This window comes from Amblyraja radiata, chromosome 18 (genome assembly GCF_010909765.2).
Source record: "Amblyraja radiata isolate CabotCenter1 chromosome 18, sAmbRad1.1.pri, whole genome shotgun sequence".
NCBI lineage: Eukaryota > Metazoa > Chordata > Chondrichthyes > Rajiformes > Rajidae > Amblyraja > Amblyraja radiata.
This window is the reverse complement of record NC_045973.1, coordinates 23824321-23851974: the sequence shown is the minus strand read 5'-3', so window position 1 is coordinate 23851974 and position 27654 is coordinate 23824321. Positions and strand designations below refer to the sequence as shown.

At 42.9% G+C, this 27654-nt stretch overlaps 1 protein-coding gene across 1 annotated transcript in view; it reads left to right on the top strand.

Annotated features, from left to right (window-relative positions):
* The window catches only part of mst1 (macrophage stimulating 1), a 52676-nt gene that overhangs the window by 9580 nt on the left and 15442 nt on the right, over positions 1 to 27654 (top strand). The window contains exons 2-11 of the mRNA XM_033036853.1: positions 1499 to 1631; positions 2861 to 2973; positions 6578 to 6692; positions 7680 to 7822; positions 17401 to 17521; positions 18057 to 18175; positions 21580 to 21748; positions 25014 to 25144; positions 25665 to 25767; positions 27441 to 27577. Coding sequence (XP_032892744.1) covers positions 1499 to 1631; positions 2861 to 2973; positions 6578 to 6692; positions 7680 to 7822; positions 17401 to 17521; positions 18057 to 18175; positions 21580 to 21748; positions 25014 to 25144; positions 25665 to 25767; positions 27441 to 27577 — 1284 coding nt within the window. The remainder of the gene's footprint in view (positions 1 to 1498; positions 1632 to 2860; positions 2974 to 6577; positions 6693 to 7679; positions 7823 to 17400; positions 17522 to 18056; positions 18176 to 21579; positions 21749 to 25013; positions 25145 to 25664; positions 25768 to 27440; positions 27578 to 27654) is intronic.

Sequence of the window (27654 nt, the reverse complement as noted above, 5' to 3'; positions counted from 1 at the left end):
GGCTCTTCTCCGTCTTTACTCCGAGCTCTCCCCCCCACCCACATGCCGGCGTGACTCTAACTGCTGGTGCTTCCGGGCCGAGCCGAGGATCCGAGGCCTGGCTCTAAGGACCCGATGACTGATGCTCCTCCGGGGCACACAGGAAGGGAGAGGAGCGGGAACCTCGAGATCCTGGGGAGGGAGAGTGGGAGAGGAGAGGTGAGGAGAGGAGAGAAGAGAACGGAGAGGAGTTTTGGAGGGAGTGACTTGAGGGTAGGGGAAAGGAGAGGTGAGGGAGGGATTGGGGGAGGGTAGGAGGGGAGGGAAAATCAGAGGAAGGAGGTGAGGAGGGAGAGTGGGGGAGGAGGGGAAATAGAGGTAGAGAAGTGGGGGAGTAGAGGAGGGGGGGAGCTAGGGAATGGGGAACAGAGGGAGAGGCGGGTAGTGGAGGAGGTGAGGGGATTGGGGAGGTGAGTGGGGAGGTGGGTGATAGAGAGAGGAGGGGGTAGGGAGGAGAGAGGAGTTTTGGAGGGAGGGAGTGACTGAGGGTAGGGGAAAGAAGAGGGTGAGGGATGGATTTGGGGAGGGGAGGGATTGGGGGAGGGGAGGAGGAGGGAAAGAAGAGGGAGGGTAAAGAGGAGGGGGAGAGAGTGCTAGGGATGAGGGGAAATGAGCTGCGCCTGTGCAGTTGGGGGCTATGGGTGAGTGGTAGAATATTGTGTTGGGGGACCAAGCCTCCTGTGTGACAGGGACCCAACGGATCCCACTTAGTCTAGTAGTAGATAAAGAGATGTCTCTGGCTTTAATGTTTGTAATGGTTCAGTCATTCACGACTGAGATGAGAAGAAATGTTTTCACACAGAGCATAATGAGATTAGAAGAACAGTCTCTTGACAGTGAAGGGATGTAACTTACATGGTCTGTGACCATTGGTGTATTGCAGGGATTAGTACTGGGATCTTCTTTGTTTGTTTTTTACCTATAAATTATTTGGATGAAAATGGAGGTTGACTGATTAGGATCTTTAAAGAGAACGTAAAAATTGGCAGTTTTGGATAGTGAGGACTGTTGTCGGATATAGATCAGTTTAAAATACCGGTTCAGAAATGAGAAATGGTGTTTAATCCATTCAAGTGTGAATTGTTGCATATAGCCTTGCTGGACAAACCATCAGTAATGTCATCTCTGACCACTGCCGTGACATCCTCTTAATCAATAAATTCAAGAGGAAAGTATGCTGTAAATGGCAGGACCTTTAGGAGCATTGATGCACAGAGGGATCTTGTTGTGCAAGTCTATAATTCCCTGAAAATGGCAGCACAAGTTGTTTGGGAGGTAAAGAAGGAGTACGATATACTTGCCTTCATTAGATGTGGTGTTGTATTTAAAAAATCAGGATGTCACGTTGCAGCTGTATAACCTTTAGAGCTTGGATGTTTCTTTCCCACTACTGCCCTAGATTGCATTGTGTTCCTTAGACCCGATTGAACTGACGAATAATTTAACACTTCTTTTCCAGGACAGCGGAGTCCTCTTAATAACTACCAACGTTCTAAAGGAGTGCAGCTTCGCTTTTCATCTATTCGCATCGAGGCAGAGCCTATGTCAGAGGAACAATGTGCCAACCAGTGCACCAGTACGCTTCAGTGCAGGTAAAATCCTCTCTGGAAACAGGGTTATTCACACTTTAGCTTCCCAGTTTACTTTCACAGAAAAGTAGAATCTCTGGAGACAAAGCTGAGTTTCCCACTTACAGAATTATAATTTACATTCCCTGGGGCAGCTGGGGTTTCAAAATTTCAGGGTTTGGAACTCAACTTTCATGTGATGGGACCTCAGCCTGCAGCAAGCATAAATACCAGATATTGGCCGATTTTGCCAAGTCCATCGGTCTTGCATGTAGTTTTACCTGGAGGAGGATGGGCATATCTGGCCACAGAAAAGTTTAAAGTAGATGTGTGGAGCAAGTCTTTTTTACATAGAGAGTGATGGTTGCTAGTAAGGTGCCTGGGTTGGTGGTGGATGCATACACAATAGTGGCATTTAAGAGGCTTTTTAAATAGACACTGAGATATGTAGAGAATGGAGGGATATGGATCACATGCAGGCAGAGAAGATTCATTGGTATCATGTTCGACATGGACATTGTGGGTCATAGGGCCTATTTTGTGCTGTACTATTCTATGTTCTATGTACAGGGGCAGCCTTGGAGTGGCATGATCAATGCTGTGATGTTGGCTGAAAATACAAACAAAATTAGAAACTTTTTAAAGTGTCAATCCTTGCAGTTATAGAACATCTATTACTTTTGAACTCAGCCAAAGTTCAACAGGCCATTACACAAAAGCACAACATTTGCTGTAATAACTCAGCAGGTCAGGCATCACCATGAGAGAATATAGATAGGCGTTGTTTCGGGATGAGACCCTTCTTCAGTTTGAAGTTCTACAGGCCATTACCATGTTGCTTGTAGACTTGTCTGAGTTCCTGGTGTGACAATGTCTTGAACTTAATAGTCTTACCCTCCTTTTCAAAGCACTCGCTGGTGCAGCTGTTCTCTTTCCTGAGAAATTCGAACATCCATTAACCCTCTAAGATCTCTGGCCTTTGGGCAATTCCTCCCTTCTTTTCACCATTACTGGTGGCACTAACTTCTGACTGATGTGGAGGGATATGGGCCAAATGCAGGCAGGTGGGACTAGTGCAGATGGGACTTTTTGGAAGGTATGGACAAGTTGGGCTGAAGGACCTGTTTCCACGCTGTAAGACTCTATGACTGGTTTATACGTGACTCCAGATCCTCAGTTGATTCCAGGGCAATTTGGAATGGACAACAACAAGTTAATAAATAGGTTAAAAAAGCTCTTTCTTTTTCATTTAGGGCTTTCAATTACAACCTACAGAACGAGGAATGCCAACTTTTACCCTGGACCAGTCACAGATCAGGCAGAGAGCGACAAAGGCATAACCACGTTGATCTGTATGAAAAGAAAGGTGCGTCTGTTTCTGGAGACCTCCTCTGGTGTGTCTCACAAATTAATATACTGGTATTTGTTTCCAGAAGGAATGAGAATTGCTGAGTTCCAAACCCACCCCACTCACAAGCAAACGTTGAGAATCGTTTTCTTAACCCTAGTCACATCCTTCATCTTAATTTAAATTTTTTTCTAGATTTTGTCCATCTTTTTTCTGAAGTAATCAAAGCCAGACTAGCCGAACAACATTCCGGTAAACCTCCTTAATATCCTCTATAGTGCTATCACATATATTATGTAAAGGAGTGATCAGAACTGTTTTATTGGTTAGGCTATGATGGAAACAATTTGTTCAGACAATTCTCGGATACATCTGTTATATTCTACAGTGCCCTCCATAATGTTTGGGACAATGCCCCATCATTTAATTAATTGCCTCCCTCTGTACTCCACAATTTGAGATTTGTAATAGAAAGAAATCACATGTGGTTAAGGTGCACATTGTCAGATTTTATTAAAGGCCATTTTTATACATTTTGGTTTCACCATGTAGAAATTATAGCTGTGTTTATACATAGTCCCCCCATTTCAGGGCACCATTATGTTTGGGACACATGGCTTCACAGGTTTTTGTAATTGCTCAGGTGTGTTTAATTGCCTCCTTAATGCAGGTATAAGAGAGCTTTGCAGGTTTTAAAAATGTGGTGAGGTACACCATCAGGCCGGATGCTTTCCGAGGATTCACCAATGACTTCAGGAATGGTGGAGTAATAGCCCAAGTCCATGAGTTCTGCATGGATGCAGGAAGTAGCCTCGATGCAACGGTCAATGTAATGGAGATAGAGTTGAGTCTCTGTTGCAGACGTACACTGGCCCAACTACCCATCTCTATCTCCGCTGCATTGACACAGCATCGGGGCTACCTCCTGCACCACTAACTTCCATCCTGCCCTCAAATTGACCTGGACTATCTCAGACACCTCCTTCCCCTCCCTTGATCTCACTGTTTCCATCACAGGAGATAGATATCGACATACTATTAAAAACCTACTGACTCCCACAGTTATCTGGACTACACTTCTTCCCACCATGACTCTTGCAAAGACTCTATTCCCTAACCCCAATTCCTCTGTCTCTGCCACATCTGTTCCCAAGATGAGGTGTTCCATATACCAGGACATCCGAGATGTGCTCATTCGTTATGGAATGGGGGTTCTCCCCTTCTATCATCCTCTGTATCCCATAGTTTTGTTCTTTCTCCCCCCTCCCCCGAGTTGTAACAGGGACAGGGAGCCCCTGGTCCTCACCTTTCACCCTATCAACCGTTGCATATAACACATCATCTTCGACATTTTCATCACTTCCAAAAGGATCCCACCACTGGTCCCATCTTCCCATCTGCACCCCTTCTGCTTTCAGCAGATACTGTTCCCTGTGCAACTACCTGATTCCCTCATCACTTCCCACCCAAACCTCCCCCTCCCCTGGGCCTTTCTGCTGCAACCTCAGGAGATGCAACATTTGTCCTTATCCCTCCTCCCACAGCTTCATCCAGCTACACTGACAGTCCTTTTAGGTGAGACAGAGGTTTACTTGCATCTCCTTCAACCTCACCTACTGTATCTGGTGTGGCAATCGTTTGGCTGAACACCTATGCTCAGTCCACCTTGGCCTACTGTCTAAGTGAGGCCACATCCAAATTGGGCAGCTTACAACCCAGCGGTATGAATGTTGATTTCTCTCATTTCAAGTAACTCTCCTCCCCCACCCTAGTCATCCTACTAGTTACACTGTTCACATCCTTGTATCCCTGTCATTGGCACATCTTCCCCAGCCAACAATGAGCTATTATGGACTCCATCCTTCCTGAGGTCATCTGTTGTCGGCCCTGTTTTGTTTTGGCCTTTTCATCCTCCAATTTCCCCTCCTGCCTCTATCTTTCAGTCTGAAGAAGGGTTCCCAGCCGAAACGTCACCTGTTGCCTTTCTCCAGAGATGCTGCCTGACCAACTAAGTTACTTCCGCATTTTGGGTCTATCTTCGGTATGAACCAGCATCTGCAGTTTCTCCCTACACACCTTATCTCTATACCTTTCCATCAGCTGTGATACCTAAAGACGCCTGGAGCCAATTACTTCAATAAATGCAATTGCAGGAACAATTTTAACATTATGAGAGGAGCTGACAAGATGTTCATTGACTTTCCTGACAATTTGTAATTGTTGTTATCAATAACTTAATTGAATTAATTAATTCCAGAGGCAATGTCATGAGGTTTGTGTAAAAAATTACCTTCCTTTAAAAATTGCTGTCTGCTTGTTTGTGCCTGAAAGGCACCCACGGAGTTATTATGTTAAGCCACGACAATGTTGAGCTGTATCTTGTGATCTTGAAGGCTGTGTTTAAAGGTGACCTATTAATGAGTACGCGAAGGGGGAGGCATAGTAGTAATGAGTGCCTGATCGTTCTCTGAGGATAATACTGATGACAGCGAAGCCAGTGTGGTGGCTGATGGCACATTGATTCTGAGAGTTTAATCTCCATAAAAATCTTGTTGTATTGATAAAGGGAACCAGTAAATGTGACCTGAGGCACCTCAGTATTGATTCTCCCTCAATGAATAGCATGGGAACATCAGATTTTTACTTTTGTAATATTCAGGAACAAGTAGCTTTAATGTGACTATATCGACTATATCAATATAGTGACTACATGTGACTATATCAATATGCATACAGTGCATGAAAGCCTCATCGTTCCTCATTCAAGAGGCAGTGTCAAATTCCAGGCTGAGTTGGAGCAAGCAGCATTTACACAGAATAATCATGATGAGCTTTTTTGCTGGAAGGGTTGGGTATTTGAAGGGTGCTGGTTAAAATCCAATTCACCCTTCAGTTCTTTCTCTTTAATATGCACAATCATATTCTCCACAGCCAGATTGAGGCCACATTCAAACTGGAAGTACACCACCTCATATTCAATATTGAATTCTCCAGTTTCATGTAATCCCCTCCTTTCTTCTCTACCCAGCTTCCCCTCTTCCCTTTCTTTTGCATTGCCCCCTGCCCTCATCACCCGGTTCCTTAACCCTCCTCCACCTTCTCCTTCCGCTCATCATCCACCCCTTCTTACCACTGAGTCTTCCAATTTTCCTTCCCTATTCTTTTCTACCCTCCATGCCTCCTCTGGCTCTACATTCCATTTGCCACCTTTCTTTCTTATCAGATTCCCCATTTGCACCCTTTTGTCTTGTCCACATCACCTCCATCTTCACCCTTCTCCCTCACACCAGACTCATCTGCCAATCAACCGTACTTACCTGGACCCACCAGGTCTTCCCCCAATTCTTTACCTCACCTCTTTTTTCCAGTTACCTCCCTTCTACTCCATCTGTCCGAAGAATGGTCCAGACACAAAATGTCATCTGTTCATTTCCCTCCACAGATGCTGCCCGGCTGGCTGAGTTCTATCAGCAGCTTGATTTTTCCCATTGTATTTTTATCGTTGTAACTGTTGGTAATTTAGCCAGGACCAGTAAATAATTCAGTAACTAATTAATGTGTATCATTCACTGCGGTTTACACCTTTTTCTGCTTGTGATGTTATCCACCATTGTCTTTTCAGATTATATACGAGAATGCATTGTGAACAAAGGAGTCTCATACAGAGGCACAGTCTCCAAGACCAAAAGTGGGAAATCTTGCCAGCACTGGAGTTCTAATGTCCCTCATGAACACAGGTAGAGGTATTATTCCAGTGGGATGAGTGTATGGGGGAGGGGGGAAAGAAATATGATGATAGGGGGCTGGGGCTTACCTTTGTTGTTCCCAACTTTAGCCTGACTGTAGCATTCCCATGAACCATCCATTTCACACAGATCTTTGGCAGGCACTTCAATCCCTCCTCTATTAAACATATCTGCAGTCCTCCCCTGTCCTGGGTCTCCACTGCAGCACTGGTTCAGCCATCTAGACTGTTTCCCTGGGAGCCACATAATCAAACTTTGAGCTCAACAGATATGATGAAAGTGAACTTGAACAACTCAAACATTTGTCCCAATCCAGTTACTTTTACCATGCTTGCACAGGCCAAACCAAGGGTCCTAAAAGGTCCACCTTGATTGCCATTAAAAACGATTTATTGGTGAAAATGCAGAAGCAGGTGTTATGGGAACTGTGGTACCTTGCAGATACTGTTCCCTGTGCAACTACCTGGTTCAGTCATCACTTCCCAAGGTGTGGTACCTTGCAAACAGCTACCCTCTCCTGATTGTCTTATCCCAGATCCCCGGCCCCAACCAACTGGTGTTCAGGTCTGTTCTTCTTAATCTATTCCTTCAGTCTACATCTCTGCAGTATCACTCCCTAGGATGAGTGCCAGTGTGCCTCGGCTGTGACACTGGCCTTGTTAGGTAATGCACACCTTGTATTTTCAGATATATAGCAAATGGGAAAGTGCGCAGTACTCTCCCCCAGAATTAGAAGGTGCAGGTTTGAGCCCCGGCCCGCACATCCTGGTGATTGGAGGCCAAAGAGTTGACTCTAAATTTTGCATTAACTTCCTCTTCTCAAGGATAGACCATGAATATATAAAATGATGATGATGATGGGAAGATGGGGAAAAATCCATAGTTTCCTTGGGTAATGTTACCTAACTATTCTGCTGAAATTCTAATGGTACATGTTGAATCAGACTGATGTATGACTGGTATTTTGCTTATAAACAGAAACTCACCCAGTCAATTCCCAGAGAAAGGCTTGGATCAGAATTACTGCCGCAACCCTGATAATGATCAGGATGGCCCCTGGTGCTACACCATGGACTGGAACACTCGACTGGAGACCTGTAACATCCCAAGATGTAACCAGGGTAAACTGCTCTTCATCGCATCCAAAACACTTGATGGAAATTTCAAGTAGGCACACCTCAACACTTTTATCTATGTCAACAGAGCAAGGTTTCATGCAGAGCAACCTGCTGTTCATCCCAGTTGACCAGAATTTGAATTTACCTTATACAGTAGCATTAGCAATGGCCCAAAGGTTCCATCTAAGGAATATGTAACCATCTGGTAGGTAGAATTGCTCAGAGCTAAGAACTTGTAGTTAATTCTTCCCTTGACATTCAATCAATAAGATACGTTTCTTGTGTCAAATTGGACACGTTCGGTAGCATTCTTACCTCTAAATCAGTGAGCTATGAGTTTAGACCTGTCTGCAAAGTCCAACCTGACCTTCCAATACAATAGTGAAAAAGGTGCTGCGTTGTTGGAGGCGTCCTGCCAATATTAGTTCCTCAACGTACATGGGTTGGCTGGTCATCTATGGAAAAATGGAAATTTGTTATGTTAAATTAGCTGATGCAATTCTATGTTAAATTGGTAATTTAGTACTTAATGGTCTGTTAAGCGCAATAAACATCCAAAGTCGTGAAAGACATTAAAGAAATGTAGCAAAACACAAAGTGCTGGAGGAATTCAGCAGGTTAGGCAGCATCAGTGGAAGAAATGGGCAGACTCGGCTTCAGCTCCTGACCCTTCTTCAGACTGAACCATCATGGTCACGGTGGCACAGAGGTAGAGTTGCTGCCGATCAGCGAATGCAGCGCCGTCGACCCGGGTTCGATCCCGACTACGGGCGCTCTGTGTATGGAGTTTGTACGTTCTCCCCGTGACCTGCGTGGATTTTCTCCGAGATCTTCGGTTTCCTCCCACACTTCAAAGAAGTACATGTTTGTAGGTTAATTGGCTTGGTAAATGTAATATTTGTCCCCAGTCGGTGTAGGATAGTGTTAATGTGTGGGGATCGCTGGTCGGCGCCAGTGGGCCAAAGGGCCTGTTTCCGCGCTGTATCTCTAAACTAAACCCATTCCCTCCACTGATGCCACCTGACAGGCGGTTCTTCCAGCCCTTAGTGTTTTTCTCAAGATTCCAGCATCTGCAGTTTCTTGTGTCTCCATTATAGAAATATGTTAGCTCTCTCTTTATGCTAGAACACTATAGTAGAATGCGCCATATTAGTTGTTTATCGTTAAACATTTTCATATTTAAATACATCTAAGAACTATTGATCACTTTTGAAAGTTCAGTATATATATCATTGATTCATGACATTCTGAGCAGGACTGTTTCTTTGCTCCTATCTATTCAACTCATTAATTAGATGTTAATTGAATTGAATTTGAATTGAATACCTTTATTGTCATCGTAAAGTATCGTGTCCAATCTGGATATCATGATTAAGGAATGATATCAAGGCTTTATAGAAGATATTGAGATTTTGAAGAACAGTCAAAATGTTCTGTTCCTTGTCATCAGTTTTGATAAAGAGCTCTTTGACCTGAATCATTAAGTCTGTTTTGCTTTGCACAAGGTGCTGCCTGACCCGCTGAGTGTTTCCAACATCTTCTGGTTTTATTACACTTGAAAAATATTATAGTTAAGGGAGATTTGGGCAGGGAATACAGAAGCGGCATTGCTCTAATTGGATGCAGGAAAGTAAAGGGAGTTTTACTTGAAGTGTTCAAAATTAAGAATGGGAAAATAAAAGTATTTACAAATTTGAGATAATTCATGATAGAAGTGGAGGATGGATGAGGAGATGTTTCTTTTAATCCCGCAACAAGTTCCTGTGACCTAGAATTAACTGCTTGAAAATATGGTGGAAGCACATTCTATGGGAACTTTCAATGGGGTTTTGCTTGAAAAGAAAAATAGATTACCTGACTTCAAGGAAAGAACAGGCATAGAAACATAGAAACATAGAAATTAGGTGCAGGAGTAGGCCATTCGGCCCTTCGAGCCTGCACCGCCATTCAATATGATCATGGCTGATCATCCAACTCAGTATTCCGTACCTGCCTTCTCTCCATACCCTCTGATACCCTTAGCCACAAGGGCCACATCTAACTACCTCTTAAATATAGCCAATGAACTGGCCTCGACTACCCTCTGTGGCAGAGAGTTCCAGAGATTCACCACTCTCTGTGTGAAAAAAGTTCTTCTCATCTCGGTTTTAAAGGATTTCCCCCTTATCCTTAAGCTGTGACCCCTTGTCCTGGACTTCCCCAACATCGGGAGCAATCTTCCTGCATCTAGCCTGTCCAACCCCTTAAGAATTTTATAAGTTTCTATAAGATCCCCTCTCAATCTCCTAAATTCTAGAGAGTATAAACCAAGTCTATCCAGTCTTTCTTCATAAGACAGTCCTGACATCCCAGGAATCAGTCTGGTGAACCTTCTCTGCACTCCCTCTATGGCAATAATGTCCTTCCTCAGATTTGGAGACCAAAACTGTACGCAATACTCCAGGTGTGGTCTCACCAAGACCATGTACAACTGCAGTAGAACCTCCCTGCTCCTATACTCAAATCCTTTTGCTATGAAAGCTAACATACCATTCGCTTTCTTCACTGCCTGCTGCACCTGCATGCCTACTTTCAATGACTGGTGTACCATGACACCCAGGTCTCGCTGCATCTCCCCTTTTCCTAGTCGGCCACCATTTAGATAATAGTCTGCTTTCCTGTTTTTGCCACCAAAATGGATAACCTCACATTTATCCACATTATACTGCATCTGCCAAATATTTGCCCACTCACCCAGCCTATCCAAGTCACCTTGCAGTCTCCTAACATCCTCCTCACAGCTAACACTGCCCCCCAGCTTAGTGTCATCCGCAAACTTGGAGATATTGCCTTCAATTCCCTCATCCAGATCATTAATATATATTGTAAATAGCTGGGGTCCCAGCACTGAGCCTTGCGGTACCCCACTAGTCACTGCCTGCCATTGTGAAAAGGACCCGTTTACTCCTACTCTTTGCTTCCTGTTTGCCAGACAGTTCTCTATCCACATCAATACTGAACCCCCAATGCCGTGTGCTTTAAGTTTGTATACTAATCTCTTATGTGGGACCTTGTCGAAAGCCTTCTGGAAGTCCAGATACACCACATCCACTGGTTCTCCCCTATCCACGCTACTAGTTACATCCTCGAAAAATTCTATAAGATTCGTCAGACATGATTTACCTTTTGTAAATCCATGCTGACTTTGTCCAATGATTTCACCACTTTCCAAATGTGCTGCTATCCCATCTTTAATAACTGACTCTAGCAGTTTCCCCACTACCGATGTTAGACTAACTGGTCTGTAATTCCCCGTTTTCTCTCTCCCTCCCATCTTAAAAAGTGGGGTTACGTTTGCTACCCGTCAATCCTCAGGAACTACTCCTGAATCTAAAGAGTTTTGAAAGATTATTACTAATGCATCCACTATTTCTGGGGCTACTTCCTTAAGTACTCTGGGATGAAGCCTATCTGGCCCTGGGGATTTATCGGCCTTTAATCCATTCAATTTACCCAACACCACTTCCCGGCTAACCTGGATTTCACTCAATTCCTCCAACTCCTTTGACCCGCGGTCCCCTGCTATTTCCGGCAGATTATTTATGTCTTCCTTAGTGAAGACGGAACCAAAGTAGTTATTCAATTGGTCCGCCATATCCTTGTTCCCCATGATCAACTCACCTGTTTCTGATTGCAAGGGACCTACATTTGTTTTAACTAATCTCTTTCTTTTCACATATCTATAAAAACTTTTGCAGTCAGTTTTTATGTTCCCTGCCAGTTTTCTTTCATAATCTATTTTTCCTTTCCTAATTAAGCCCTTTGTCCTCCTCTGCTGGTCTCTGAATTTCTCCCAGTCCTCCGGTATGCTGCTTTTTCTGGCTAATTTGTACGCATCATCCTTCGCTTTGATACTATCCCTGATTTCCCTTGTTATCCACGGATGTACTACCTTCCCTGATTTATTCTTTTGCCAAACTGGGATGAACAATTTTTGTAGTTCATCCGTGCAGTCTTTAAATGTCTTCCATTGCATATCCACCGTCAACCCTTTTAGAATTAATTGCCAGTCAATCTTGGCCAATTCACGTCTCATACCCTCAAAGTTACCTTTCTGTCACTCTCCATCCTAATGAAGAACTCAACCATATTATGGTCACTCTTGCCCAAGGGGGCACGTACAACAAGACTGCTAACTAACCCTTCCTCATTACTCAATACCCAGTCTAAAATAGCCTGCTCTCTCGTTGGTTCCTCTACATGTTGGTTTAGAAAACTATCCCGCATACATTCCAAGAAATCTTCTTCCTCAGCACCCCTGCCAATTTGATTCACCCAATCTATATGTAGATTGAAGTCACCCATTATAACGGTTTTGCCTTTGTCGCACGCATTTCTAATTTCCTGTTTGATACCATCTCCAACTTCACTATTACTGTTAGGTGGCCTGTACACAACTCCCACCAGCGTTTTCTGCCCCTTAGTGTTTCGCAGCTCTACCCATACCGATTCCACATCCTCCAAACTAATGTCCTTCCTTTCCATTGCGTTAATCTCCTCTCTAATCAGCAACGCTACCCCACCTCCTTTTCCTTTCTCTCTATCCCTCAGGCATGTGGGATTAAATCATGGAGATTTTAAGAGCCAGCATATATTCATGGGGCCAAATGCCCGCCTGTTGTTACATAATAATCTGCATTGTAAGTAATCAACAAAAGGGTTTACACTAATAATATCACCCTTATTGCTTTGCCACCCCATTGCTGCTATTTAGTACAAGCCATATTTACTCCTGTCTTTCATAGAATATGGTACAATAGACAATAGGTGCAGGAGTAGGCCATTCAGCCCTTCTAGCCAGCACCACCATTCAATGTGATTATGGCTGATCATCCACAATCAGTGCCCCGTTCCTGCCTTCTCCCCATATCCCCCGACTCCGCTATCTTCAAGAGCCCTATCTAGCTCTCTCTTGAAAGTATCTAGAGAAGCAGCCTCCAACTAAGGCAGAGAATTCCACAGACTCACAACTCTCAGTGTGAAAAAGTGTTTCCTCATCTCCGTTCTAAACGGCTTACCCCTTATTCTTAAACTGTGGCCCCTGGTTCTGGACTCCCCCAACATCAGGAACATGTTTCCTGCCTCTAGTGTGTCCAAACCCTTAATAATCTTATATGTTTCAATAAGAATCCCTCTCATCCTTCATAATTCCAGAGTATACAAGCCCAGCCGCTCCATTCTCTCAGCATATGACATTCCCGCCATCCCGGGAATTAACTTTGTAAACCTACGCTGCACTACCCCAATAGCAACAATGTTCTTTATCAAATTAGGGGACTGAAACTGCACACAATACTCCAGGTGTGGTGTCACTAGAGGCCTGTACAACTGCAGAAGGACATCTTTGCTTCTATACTCAACTCCTCTTGTTATGAAGGCCAACATGCCATTCGCTTTCTTCACTGCCTGCTGTACCTGCATGCTTACTTTCATTGACTTATGAACAAGGACCCACAGATCCCGTTGTACTTCCCCTTTTCCCAACTTGACACCATTTAGATAATAATCTGCCTTCCTGTTTTTGCTACCAAAGTGGATAACCTAACATTTATCCACATTAAACTGCATCCGCCGTGCATTTGCCCAAGTCACCCTACATTCTCATAGCATCCTCCTCACAGTTCACACTGCTACCCAGTTTTGTGTCTGCAACTTTGCTTATGTTACTTTGAATCCCTTCATCAAAATCATTGATGTATATTGTAAATAGGTGCGGTCCCAGCACCGAGCCTTGTGGCCACTAGCCACTGCTTGCCATTCTGAAAGGGACCCGTTAATCCCTACTCTTTGTTTCCTATCTGCCAACCAATTTTCTATCCATGTCAGCACTCTACCCCCAATACCATGTGCCCTAATTTTGCCCACTAATCTCCTATGTGGGACCTTATCAAATGCTTTCTGAAAGTCCAGTTACATTACATCCACTGGCTCTCCCTTGTCCATTTTCCTAGTTACATCCTCAAAAATTATAGAAGATTAGTCAAGCATGATTTGCCCTTCGTAAATCCATACTGACTCGGACCGATCCTGTTACTGCTATCCAAATGTGCTGTTATTTCATATTTTATGATTGACTCCAGCATCTTCCCCACCACCGATGTCAGGCTAATTGGTCTATAATTCCTTGTTTTCTCTCTCCCGCCTTTTTTATAAAGTGGGATAACATTAGTTACCCTCCAAATCCACAGGAACTGATCCTGAATCTATATAACGTTGGAAAATGATCACCAATGCGTCCACCATTTCTAGAGCCACTTCCTTAAATACCATGGGATGCAGACCATCAGGCCTTGGGGATTTATCAGCCTTTACTCCCATCAGTCTACCCAACACCATATCCTGCCTAATGCGGATTTCCTTCAGTTTGTCCATCACCCCAGATCCTCTGGCCACTAGTATATCAGGAAGATTGTTTGTGTCCTCCTTAGTGAAGACGGATCCAAAGCACATGTTCAACTCATCTGCCATTTCCTTGATCCCCACAATAAATTCACCTTTTTCAGTCTTCAAGGGTCCAACTTTGGTCTTAACTAATTTTTTCCTCTTCACATACTTAAAGAAGCTTTTACTACCCTCATTTATATTCTTGGCTAGCTTACCTTCATACCTCATCTTTTCTCCCTGTATTGCCTTTTTAGTTATCTTCTGTTGCTCTTTATACATTACCCAATCCTCTTGCTTCCCGTTCATCTTTGCTACGTTGCACTTCTCTTTTATTTTTATACTGTCCGTGACATTCCTTGTCAGCCATGGTCGCCCCTTATTCCCCTTGGAATCTTTCTTCCTCTTTGGAATTAACTGATCCTGCACCTCTGTATTATTCCCAGAAATACCTGCCACTGTCCACTGTCATCCCTGCTAGGGTATCTTTCCAGTCAACTTTAGCTAGCTCCTCCCTCACGGCTCCATAGTCCCCTTTGTTCAACTGTAACACTGACACCCAGGATTTACACTTCTCTCTCTCAAATTGTAGATTAAAACTTACCATATTATGGTCACTACCTCCTAATGGCTCCTTTACCTCGAGTTCCATTATCAAATCCGGTTCATTACACAATACTAAACCCAGAATTGCCTTCTCCCTGTTAGGCTCCAGTACAAGCTGCTCTAGGAATCCATCATGGAGGCAATCCACAAACTCCCTGTCTTGGGGTCCAGTACCAACCTGATTTTCCCAGTCTACTTACGCTGAAATCTCCCGTAGCATTACCTTTGCGACATGCCAATTTTAACTCTTGATTCAACTTGCACCCGATATCCAGGCTACTGTTTGGAGGCCTGTAGATAAGTCTCATTAGGGTCTTTAGACCTATAGTTCTTATCCTTAGTTCTATCCATACTGACTCCACATCTCCTGTTTCAATGTCACCCCTTGCAAGGGACTGAATTTCATTCCTCACCAACAGAGCTACCCCACCCCCTCTGCCCCTCTTTTCGATAGGACGTATACCATAGAAACATAGACATAGAAACATAGAATACTCTTGAATATTCAGTTCATGGCCCTCTTGCAGCCATGTGTCTGTAATTCCCACAACATCATACTCGCCAATTTCTAACTGAGCCTCAAGCTTGTCCACTTTATTTCTTATACTTTGCACATTTGTATACAACACTTTGACCAGTATTCACCTCCCCTCTCACATTGCTCACAATTGGCCCTGACCTTACTCTCTTATCGAACTTTCCTTCCCATTAATTCATAGTATGTAGTAAGTAGATGGCTAATCATGACAAAATCAAAATTGTTCAATCACTCTTCACTACCATTTACCTACTTATTCATTGAAAAAAGATAGAGTGCTGGACTAACTCAGTGGGTCAGGCAGCATCTCTGGAGAACATGGATAGGTGACATTTCAGGTCAGGATCCTTTTTCAGACTGTTCCTTGTTTCTTTGTTTCTATTTATCCCTCACATCAGCTTGGCAAGTCAGATGTTACATAGGTAGAACCTCCTACAAATAAGAGAATCTCAGAGGTAAAGATTGTACACTCAGATTTTTACTTCTATAATACAGTAAAGACTGAGATTATACACTCCTTGTATCTTAATACTAGCCAGAGACACTGGTGTGTTGAGTGACCATGGATCATAGTCTTCTTCTTCTTGTGAATGAAACATAAATAAACCAAAGGAATGGTTAGATCTCAAGCCGGGTGTTGAGCTGCCAGGTTGTTGTCTCTGCATTAATGTCTGCCAGGCCCTGAGCTCCATTTGGTGGGTGTAAGACAGGGCACTCAGAGATGACATGGTTGGCTGTCTGTTGTTCTGCTCCGCATTCACAGGCTGGACTGATCATAGTCATGCTACTTGATGGCAATGTCACACCACTGAAAAATAGTGGTTACTCAGAATGCAGTTATAGGGGAATAACCTTTGAATAAGGCCAGAGGCAAGGATTTGATGGACGAAGGAATTGGCAGGGAATTATATCTTCTTAAAATTTAAATTAGGTATTGGAATTTAAAACTACACTTAAAACCTAATTTATAGTTTATTTCAGTGTACTAGTGAATATTAAGGCAGCTGTTTGCTAATTAAGATGAAGCAATTAATTATGCTATTATCTGTAACCGGATAAACCTGTATGGGCAATAATGTAAACATGTGGAAGTAGATGGAGATTGGTGAGAGTTGCTAGTGAATCCTATCACAAGCGGAAAAGATAAATGGTCTTAGGATAAATGGTTTGCCACTTCAAACTACACTGGGGAGGAATGTAAATCTGAAATTCTCTACCTCAGACATTCAAACATATTCAAGGCTGAAGATAGACACAAAAAGCAGGAGTAACTCAACGGGACAAGCAACATCTCTGGAGAGAAGGAATGGGTGACGTTTCGGGTCGAGACCCAAGATCCTTTTTCATTAATCCCTATTTCTGCTCCAATTATTGATTGATTCACATGAGGATTTCTTTATTTTAGTTTAGATATACAGCGCGGAAACAGGCCCTTCGGCCCACCAGGTCCGCGCCGACAAAGTGATCCCCGCACATTAACGTTATCCTACACACACTAGAGACAATTTACACTTATACCAAGCCAATTAACCTACAGATGTGTTCATCATTGGAGTGTGGGAGAAACTGAAGATCTCGGAGAAAACCCATGCGTTCATGGGGAAAATGTATAAACTCCGTACAGGCAAAACCCGTAGTTGGGATAGAACCCGGGTTTCTGGCACTGCAAGTGCTGTAAGGCAGAAACTCTACCACCGTGCTGTCCTTATCATGTTGGGAGATGGGGAGTGGAGGCAAAACTACAGGTCAAAGTCGAAACTTGATCTGAGACATTTACTTTCTCTCTGACCTCCCTAAATTCATCCAGCAGGTGTACGCAAGAGATTGCAAATGTTGGAATCTTCAGCAAAATGTTTTTGGCTCCAGATTCCAGCATCTGTGGTCTCTTATTTCTTCAAAGTGTACAAATTATCATGGTGGAAACCAGGGCATAAAAGACACAACCGCACCAATAAACTTGCAATGAAGTTCCTGTACTCAATATTGATGACAATATGTTTCTGTTTTTATCGCTCAGATGTCTGTGTGATGTGCAATGGTGAGGATTACGCTGGCTTCATGGACCACACAGCAAGTGGCTTAGAATGTCAACGCTGGGATCTCAACTATCCTCATGTACATAAGTACCAGCCAGAGAAGTATGTGACCAAGTTCATATTCAAACAAAGAACACAATCATCACCAAGAAATTTGGATGCTTGTTATTGGATTTTCTAATCAAGCAATCTATGATATGTAGTGACAGTCAGTCAGAGTTCCCAATCAATTTGTGTTGTGGCTTATTCTCAAAGTTGTCCTGAAAAGGTGTCAAGCCCCAGAACATTGCAGTAAGGTCACTGTGATATGACCTAGATGTGGAGAGAGAGAGAGAGAGCCTTTTAACAGCATATTTACATCCATTTTAGACCCTTGGTACCATTATTTTGAGCTTTGATGTTGGGTTAACTGTTATGTTCCTTTGAATAACTTACCTGGCTATCAGGTCAAAGTGCAGTGCCTTCATTACAGCAATCTCGGCTTGATTTAAATAGAAGTAAAAGTCCAGATTGGTAATCTTTCAACCCCAGTTCGTGTTTACTGCAGTAAAATTATGTTAAAACATCTTTTGCAGCACAGATCTGATGTAAGTGTGATTGCTAATGTTTGCCATGACTCATCTCCTGTTGATTTAAGATATCCTGAGAAGAACTTGGATGATAATTATTGTCGGAATCCTGATGGCTCAGCCTTGCCCTGGTGTTACACCACTGACCCTGCTATTGAGCGTGAATACTGCAACATACGTAAATGCAGTAAGTGAGCCTTTTAACCTTGAATGACAAGCAACGTTGTACATTTTTGCCATTGAGGGAGTGCAGCGTAGGTTCACAAGGTTAATTCCCGGGATGGCGGGACTGTCATATGCTGAGAGAATAGAACAGCTGGGCTTGTATACTCTGGAATTTAGAAGGATGAGAGGGTTTGTACACGCTAGAGGCAGGAAACATGTTCCCGATGTTGCAGGGGCCACAGTTTAAGAATAAGGAGTAAGGCATTTAGAACGGGGATGAGGAAACACTTTTTCACACAGTTGTGAGTCTGTGGAATTCTCTGCCTCAGAGGGTGGTGGAGGCCAGTTCTCTGGATACTTTCAAGAGAGAGCTTGATAGGACTCTTAAAGATAGTGGAGTCCGGGGATATGGGGAGAAGGCAGGATTGTGGACCATCAGCCATGATCACAATGAATGGCGGTGCTGGCTCGAAGGGCCGAATGGCCTACTCCAGCACCCATTGTCTATTTAGTCAACAAGAAAAGGTAGCATATATAAGACACAAAGACCAGGCCCTCTCCCGCTCATGCTGCCTTAGAAAAGCAGTCAACATAATCAAGGACTTGTCCTATCCTGTTCATTACTTCTTTGGGCAGAAGCTTGAAAGCATGCACCACTAGACTTGGGAATAACTTCTTCTCTGTTATCTGGCGAGGGCACTGACCGATTCCCCTTTACCCTATTTCAGACATTGGATATTGTCTATGGTACTGGTGCGCTACAATGCTGAGAACAATATTCTGCACTTATTCTTCCCCTTTGCTCTTCCTACAGTACTTTAGTTTGCATGATTACATTTATGTATATTATCTGATTTGATAGGATATCATGCAAACAAAGCTTTACACTATACCTCACTACATGTGACAAAAAAAACCTAAACTTAAACCTAAAACCAGAGGTATGAAGGAATATAAAGAAAACAGGAAGGAACTCGAGCACGGAATTAGGAGAGCCAATAGGGGATCATAATCATACTCATACTTTCTTAGCCCAATATGTTTCGCAACATACGAGGAATTTGATTTGCCATACAGTCATACCATTAAAAAGCAACAAACACATAAAATACATTTTAACATGAACATCCACCACAGTGACTACTCCACATTCCTCACTGCGATGGAAGGCAAAAAAAAGTTAATCTCTTCCGTTCTTTGATCTCCCGCAGTCGGGGGCCTCAAGTCTTCCCTTGACGGAATGATCTTGACTCCCATAGCTGGCGATTGGGCCCTCCACATCGAAGCGATCAAGCTCCTGCTTCGGGGGGATGTCAGCTCCCCGCGCCGGGCGACCGACCCCGGGTCAGGGCTGGTCGAAACTTTCTGCGATTTTGGATCCTCCCAAATCGGTCTCCACCCGAGACTGCGAGCTCCTCGATGTTGAAGTCTGCAGGCCGTGGTTGGAGCATCGATCCCAGGCAAGGGATCAGCTCCGATGGCAAATCCATGTCCCCGCGGTGGGACTCAAAGTCAGTCCCGAGCAAGGCCTCCAGCTCCATGATGTTAGGCCGCAGAGCAACCGGAGATACATAGAAACATAGAAAATAGGTGCAGGAGTAGGCCATTCGGCCCTTTGAGCCTGCACCGCCATTCAATATGATCATGGCTGATCATCCAACTCAGTATCCTGTACCTGCCTTCTCTCCATACCCCCTGATCCCTTTAGCCACAAGGGCCACATCTAACTCCCTCTTAAATATAGCCAATGAACTGGCCTCAACTACCTTCTGTGGCAGAGAGTTCCAGAGACTCACCAATCTCTGTGTGAAAAATGTTTTTCTCATCTCGGTCCTAAAGGATTTCCCCTTTATCCTTAAACTGTGACCCCTTGTCCTGGACTTCCCCAACATCGGGAGCAATCTTCCTACATCTAGGCTGTCCAACCCCCTAAGAATTTTGTACGTTTCTATAAGATCCCCCCTCAATCTTCTAAATTCTAGCGAGTACAAGCCGAGTCTATCCAGTCTTTCTTCATATGAAAGTCCTGACATCCCAGGAATCAGTCTGGTACGATCCGGAAAACAATCGCATCTCCGGCAAGGTAAGAGATTGAAAAAAAGTTTCCCCCAACTCCCTCCTCCACCCCCCACATAAAACAAACCAGAGAACATTAACACAAAGTTTTAAAACACACTAAAAATAATAAAAAGAAGACGAAAGGACAGGATAGCGAGGCTGCTATCGTGCGGCGACCCCTGGTGGCAGTGAAACGTTTTGGGCGAGTAGGATTAAGGGAAGAGGAGTGTCATTTGATACATACATTAAAAACAAGAGATTAGCTGGACATAGCAGGATACAACAGGATGTGGTGGTGGAAAAAGATATATATATAAAAACATAAGAGGCATCAAAATGGTGAATAGTCTTTGGGCAGGGAGGTAATAGAGGCATAGAATTAAGCTAAGAGGGGAAAAATCTAAAGGGTACATGAGGGACAATGTTTTCACACAAAGGGTGGTTGGTATATGAAATGAGCTGCCAAAGGAGGTAATAGAGGTGGGTACAATTACATAATTAAAAAAAACATTTAGACAGGTACATGAATCGGACCAAATGAGACTAGCTCAGAAAGGCAACTTGGTTGGCATAGATGAGTTAGGCTGAAGGGCCAATTTCCGTGTTGTATAATGGGCCTGTCCCACTTAGGCGATTTATTAGGCGACTATAGGCGAGGAGGCTGTCGCCACATGGTCGCCGGGGTGTTGCCTGTATGGTTGTGAGTAGTTTCCTCAGTCGCCTAAAGAATCGTAGCGTCTTTCTGGTCGGCGCTAGATTTTCAACATGTAACATTTTCAGAGGCAGTCGGCGACCGTGGGTTTGACGCCAATGAGCGTAGCTTGACTTCTCCTGACGTAGGTGCTATCATAGTTGGCGCCAGGTTAACGTAGGTTGTCGCCAGGTGACGTAGGTTGTCGCCAGTGCTGACTTTTTTTTGTTGTTGTTAAAGCAATGATTCTATTTCAAATTTTATGTTGAAGGGGGGCCCAGTTGCCGTTTTTTCGGCGACCTGCTATGATCATGACAGTTGCCGGCAATCGCCTAAAAATAGCCTAATTGGACAGGCCCACACCTCTATGTCTCTGGACAGGAAGAGAGGATATATGACCTCGCTCTTAGGTCCAATAAGATTGTGAGCGATCTGATCTTGGCCTCAAAACAATTACTGACCTATTCTTCATAACTCTTGAGAGGATGAATGAGAAAAGAAAAACCATGTGGCTAGAAATAACATTTTTATTTAGTGTTTTTTATGTTGTTGAGAGACCTAATAGCCAAATATGGCTATTATATTGTAAAATATGTACTGAAGGGACTGTGAATTAAAGAATGTAAGATAAAGAAAAATATTTTATTTCTGTTTATTTTCTTTGTTTCAATGCGCAGGTGAGACACACAGGTTGAAAGATGTGGAGATCACCAAAAAATGCTTCAAACAGTATGGGATAGGATACAGAGGGAGAGTGAGCCAAACCACATCTGGAACCTCTTGCCAGCGATGGGACGCACAATCTCCACACGAACATGAATTCACACCAGAAAATTATCAATGCAAGTATGGAACAATATAACCTTCAAATATTCAAAATCTGTTAATAGCAAATAATAGTAAATAGCAGCAAATGATTTAAATCATGTATCTTTCATTACAAAAACAATATAATGTAGGTAATGGACATCTACAATCTGAGCAGGCTGTGCTCATTTAGCTAGAATTTGTGGATTAAGTTAACAGAATCGAAACCCATTTGGTTATGTCGGTTTGGATACAGTTTGACTGGGTTTGAGAAGAACGGGGGACAATTCTGCATTTAGGAAATTAATCTGAGCAAGTGGAAGTATTAGTGGGGAAGTCTTATATTGCAGTGATTATAAATCTGTTGGATTTAACATAGTTATGGAAAAGGACTAGGTTAAGATTGGAATATAAGGTCTAAATTGGAGCAAGGAATTTTTTTATTAAATTGGGTTCAATATGGCAAGAGTTGACTGGAAAAAGTTATGCGAAGGTAAAATAGTGTTTGAGCAATGGAAGACATTTAAGAAGTAAATTCAAGGTCATGGTAAACTTGCTCCCCCACAAAGAAAAAGGATAGTACAGGGTACTGCCAAATCTAGGACCCATTGCATAGTAATGTGCATAATGGGTGGAATAAGGAAACATAATCTCCATCAATGGTGTGGATGTGCAGTTTACCAAGAAGTAGAAATACCTTGGAGTGTACCTGGACAGTAAACTGGACTGGTCCAGGAATGCTCAGGCCTTGTACACGAACTGACGGAGCCAGCTGTATTTTTTGTGAAGGCTCCGCTCCTGCAACGTCTGCAGTAAGATGCTGCAGATGTTCGGTGGTAGCCAGTGCCAACCTCTTCGCTGTCATGTTCTGGGACAGCAGGCCTTGGACGCCAACAGGATTAATAAACTCATCAGGAATGCTGGCTCTTTCCTGAGGGTGGAGGTGTTCTTGGAGGAGAGGATGCTCCTGAAACGGCAGAGCATCTTGGACAATACAGCTCGCCCGCTCCATGACACACTAGTCAACCTGAGAAGTACAGTCAGCAACAGACTGGTTCCACCAAGATGCAGTACAGAATGCCACAGGATATCCTTCTTCCCTGTGGCTATCAAACTGTACAACTCCTCCCCCTTCTGACATGGGATAGACTGATTCCCTTTCTCCGCCCCCACCTCCCTAAATCTTTGCACACATCCACAATCCTTTCCACTAGTCACTTTCATTTCATGTTTCTTGTATCTTCTGTTTTATGACTGTTGGCAGATCAGTTTCCCTCCTGGGATGAATAAAGTTCTTGGAGAGCATAGGGAGGGTATGGAAAAATACTGGCAAGTAAAATCAAAGAACTTTTTTAAATCTCTTTCCTCGATGGAGATGAGACTTTTTCCATATCGTATCTCCTAACATGCAGCCTAACATCGTGGAGCTGCCAGCCCCTTTGCTGGGGATCGACTTTGGGAGCTCCAACGGGAGCCTGCAGACTCAACATCGTGGAGCTTACGGTCCCTTTGTCAGGGATCAATTTTGGGAGCTCCAGCCGCAGGAGCCTGCGGACTTAACATCGTGGAGCTCGCGGTCACTTGGTTAGGGATCGACTTTGAGAGCTCCAACCGCAGGGGCTTCGACTGCCCATTTTGCGGGACCTTCGATCGCCCCGAAGCAGGAGCTTCGATCGCCGGCTACAGGAGCTTCGATCGCCCTGACAGCGGATGGTACGACTGCCCCGACCGCGGGAGAAAAGGAGGGAAGATAGTACGTTATTGCCTTCCATCACAGTGCGCTGTGGCGGATGTTTATGTTAACTTTTATTTAGTTGTGTATCTTGTTGCTTTTTTGGTATGACTGTATGGCAAATCAAATTCTTTGTATGTACATACTTGGCTAATAAATGAATTACAATTACAATTACAGATATATCCCAGGTTGTTAAAAAAAGCAAGGGAGGATATTGCGCAGGCTCTGGCTAGAAACATGCAATCCTCCTTGGCTATGGAAATGATGCCTGAGGATTGGAGGACTTTTATTGTGCTGCGAGTTAGTTTAGTGTGTTGTCCAGTTAGTTTAACCCCAGTTGCAGGCAAAGTATTGAATCAATTCTGAGGCAATATATACCAACTTACAAAGTTACAGACTGACAGTCAACATGGATTGGTTAATGGAAGGCTCTTATTAAGTCGATTGACAGGAGGGTCAGTGAGACCAGTGCATTTATTTAGTCTATATGGATTTGAGGCAGGCCTTTAACAGGTTCCATATGACAGGATCACTAAAAAAGGGAAAGTTGCAAAATGGATCTGAACTTGGCCTCGTGTTTGGGAGCCTAGTGTATGGTTGCTAAATGTTTTCATAAACACAGGGTATAGTATTTCTCCCTTGTTATTAATTTTATTTTAAATGTATGGGGCATGATAAAAATATTTGCAAATTGGCATATGGAATTGCATCCAGTGAAGGGTGAGGTAATGCATTTGGGGAGTTGACATGGGGCAATGGAATATGCAATCAATTGGAGGATATTGAATTGTGTGGAGTAGGAAAGGGACCGTGCAGTGCGTGTACACAGATCCTTAAAGGTAGCACAATAATCAATATTGTGGTTGAAAAGACACGCAGGATGCTTTCCTTAAGTGGTCAAAGTATAGAATATAAGAGCAGGGACATTATGCTAGAACTATGGACAAAATTAATTAGGCCACAGCTTGAGAACCATGTACAGTTATGTTTACTACATTGCAGTAAAATGTGAATGGACTGGAGAGGGTGCAGAGGAGATTTATAAAGGCGTAGCCAATATTGGAAAATTATAAAGACATTAGATAAAGGGTTGATTTATTTGTAAATGAGGAAAATATATTTAACCAAGGTGTATAAAGTACTGAGGAACCTAGATATATTAAATAGAAAGGACTATTAATATAGAGGTCAAGAATCATTAAAGCCAAAATAAATGCTGGAAAAAATGGGCAGTCACAATTTTTGTTTTGAACTTTATGATTGATAGATTAAAGGATAGGAGAGGAAAACATTTCACCCAGAGGAGGAGGGGATGAGGTTAGAATTGTGGAATTTGTTGCAGGGAAGGATGTTGGGAGATACCCTTAACCCAATTAAGCTTGGATATGTACTTGAAGAGTTATGATCTGCAGAGTAACAGGCAAAGTACTGAAGGTGGGATTGGGTCAGTTTGCTAATTTTCATACAGCATAGATACACTAGATTGAATTACCTCTTTCTGCATTGTTAATCTCCTCTGATTCTGTTGTTGGAAAGTTCTGGCCCAGTATATCCCATCTATTGTTACAGAGGGTTGCATGAGAACTACTGCCGGAATCCTGACGGTGCAGATGCCCCTTGGTGTTTCACAATGGATCCCAGAGACCGGACAGCATTTTGTCTGCAGATCAAACGCTGTGAAGATGATGTTGAACCTGAAGGTAAGAAGAACAATCTGCTGATGGCATGGACAAGCTTGTGGTCATTTTGTGTGAGTGTGAGGGAAACCCTGCACAAGAGTGGGCCATTTGTAGGCAGTTCACCCTTCATGATATCCACACTTCCTTTTTTATCAGCGACCGTGAGCAAATGATCTTGTGTCGAGTTCCTGATTCTCCCGGTATCTTCCTGCAGGGGCAAGTGTCTCTCTGCTGCTACATTCGCAGAGGCATCCGACTGAGATGAGGATGTTGCAAAGTTTGCTTCGTTTGTTGCAAAGTTAAAGCATTGATGATGTATTGTCAAAAATTAGAGAATGAAGATCTAATATTGGAAAATGAGCCTTCAAGGGGGAAATCGTGCACGCTTACTGAGAACATGCTTACTCTGCATATGTTGATGAATCTGTCTTTAAAATTGGTGCAAGTTCTTCATCAGAGCAGCACTCATAACATAAGCCTGTATTTGTTCCTATGTATGAGCAAGACAAATTGTTTAACACAGAGCCTTGCCACTTTACAGACTGCTATGAAGGAAATGGGAAAAACTACCGAGGAGCTGTCAATAGAACTAGGAAGGGAATCCCATGCCAAATGTGGACCTCAAATAGTTCCCATAGCCCACGGTAGGTCATCTTCATTTCGTTAAGTGATTCTGAGAGCCAATAACTAGAAATAGAGAATGGTTTAGGCAGGTGTCTTTGTCCCAAACATTATGGCGGGCACTGTATGTGTACAGTATCATGAGATGAATACTGATTGCAGGTTCTCTGCATTATTGGTGGTATTTTTCAGGATTTCTGTAAATTGCTGTGGTAGGTGGTAATTTTGGAACATCAAATACCTACAAATTGATATTAAAATATGAAAAAATGTACATTAACGGGGTCATTGTTATTCTTAGGGTAGCTAGATCTGGTATATCAGTCTCTAGATATATTACTGGGGAAGTAGTATCAGTATTATTACACATTCTTGTGATTATTCTTAATCTCGGGTTATCAGAATTACTAGAATGGTTCGGATTGTCTGTCATATCGTCCGAAAGCCTCTTGCAGCATTCCTATTAACATGCTTATCGTTTTGCTGTTGTGATCCTCCCTACAAAGGGGTTTTAATGCTGGAGCCATTCAGTGAGGCAGAGTGGGCAATGGGTGGTCCTCAGCCAAGACAAACTAAGCCCACAACTACAGAGTGCCTCTTTACAGCACGTGCAGTCAAAATACTTTTGCTGCCATTTAGAAATGGGAAATAATATAAACATCATTGAAGAAAATCTTAGTTTATTAAAAGTATTAGTTTATTTAGAAATGCATTCCCATTTATGTTAATTAATTGAAATCATTAATGCTAGTTAAAGTTTAAAAAATATACAGGACCTTAACTTACTTTAACAGGTTGCTGGTGTAAAGTTGTGGGACCAAATACAATTGTATCCATTTTGTTCATCTCAGCGTATATCTCAGTCATGTCATGTCAAGTCAGGTTTATTGTCATAATGTCATATTCACCACCATGGTGAGGTACAGGTGCAATGAAAAATTTGCATCGTACAGCATCACATGCGCACAGATTTTCATTGTACTATATTGTGACAAATTACTACATGTATAAATGTCTGAATCGTGTATGTGATTGATTTAATGTATGTTCACATTTCTGGGTTTCACACTAATCCAGTCATGATATGTTGCTCAAATTAGAATAATCATCATCAGGGAAGCTGCATTTCACTCGTTTAATATCTTTACCTGTCTCAAGTAATGAACTTAATGTTTCTGTTAACAACACAGCGATTGTGTCATGGAGAATAGCCTTAATCTTGGCATTTTATATCATCTAGGCAGATTGGTATGTTATTGGGAAGTTATTGTTCGTGATGCATGGTGCAGGAGATACTGTGGGATACTGCAAAGTAATAGTGTTAGCGAAGTAAGGGGCATATAAATGTTTACTGTATATTACTGGGATTTTAATCTTTGGATGGTTGGAATTCGCATTCATGTCGGGGTTTGTGTAAATTACTGAAAATCTAATTTACGGGGTAGGATGATATTCTAGTGATTTATTGGGGTATGAGTATTTGTCTAGAATTAACAATGATCTTAGTACATATTTATTGCTCCAATTATTATTATTTTACATTGCTATATATCGTTGGGGAATTAGTGTTGATTTCTGGTCTGTGCATTGTTTTTAATGTAAAGGGAGCTGTGTCTGCTGTGTATGACTGGGATTGATGTTTGTGTCTCAAACTAAAGTAATGACAGTGTCTGTCCTTCAAACTTTCCCCCCACAGAGTCACTCCTCAAATGTATCCAGGTGCTGATCTTCAGAGAAACTATTGTCGAAACCCTGATGATGACAGTCACGGACCTTGGTGTTACACTTTGGACCCCAAAGTGCAGTGGGATTATTGTGCCATCAGCATGTGCAGTATGGGACTCTTGTTACTCAGAAGCTGAGTGTGAATCAGTGATTTACACATGTTCATTACATAAGTGTGACAACTG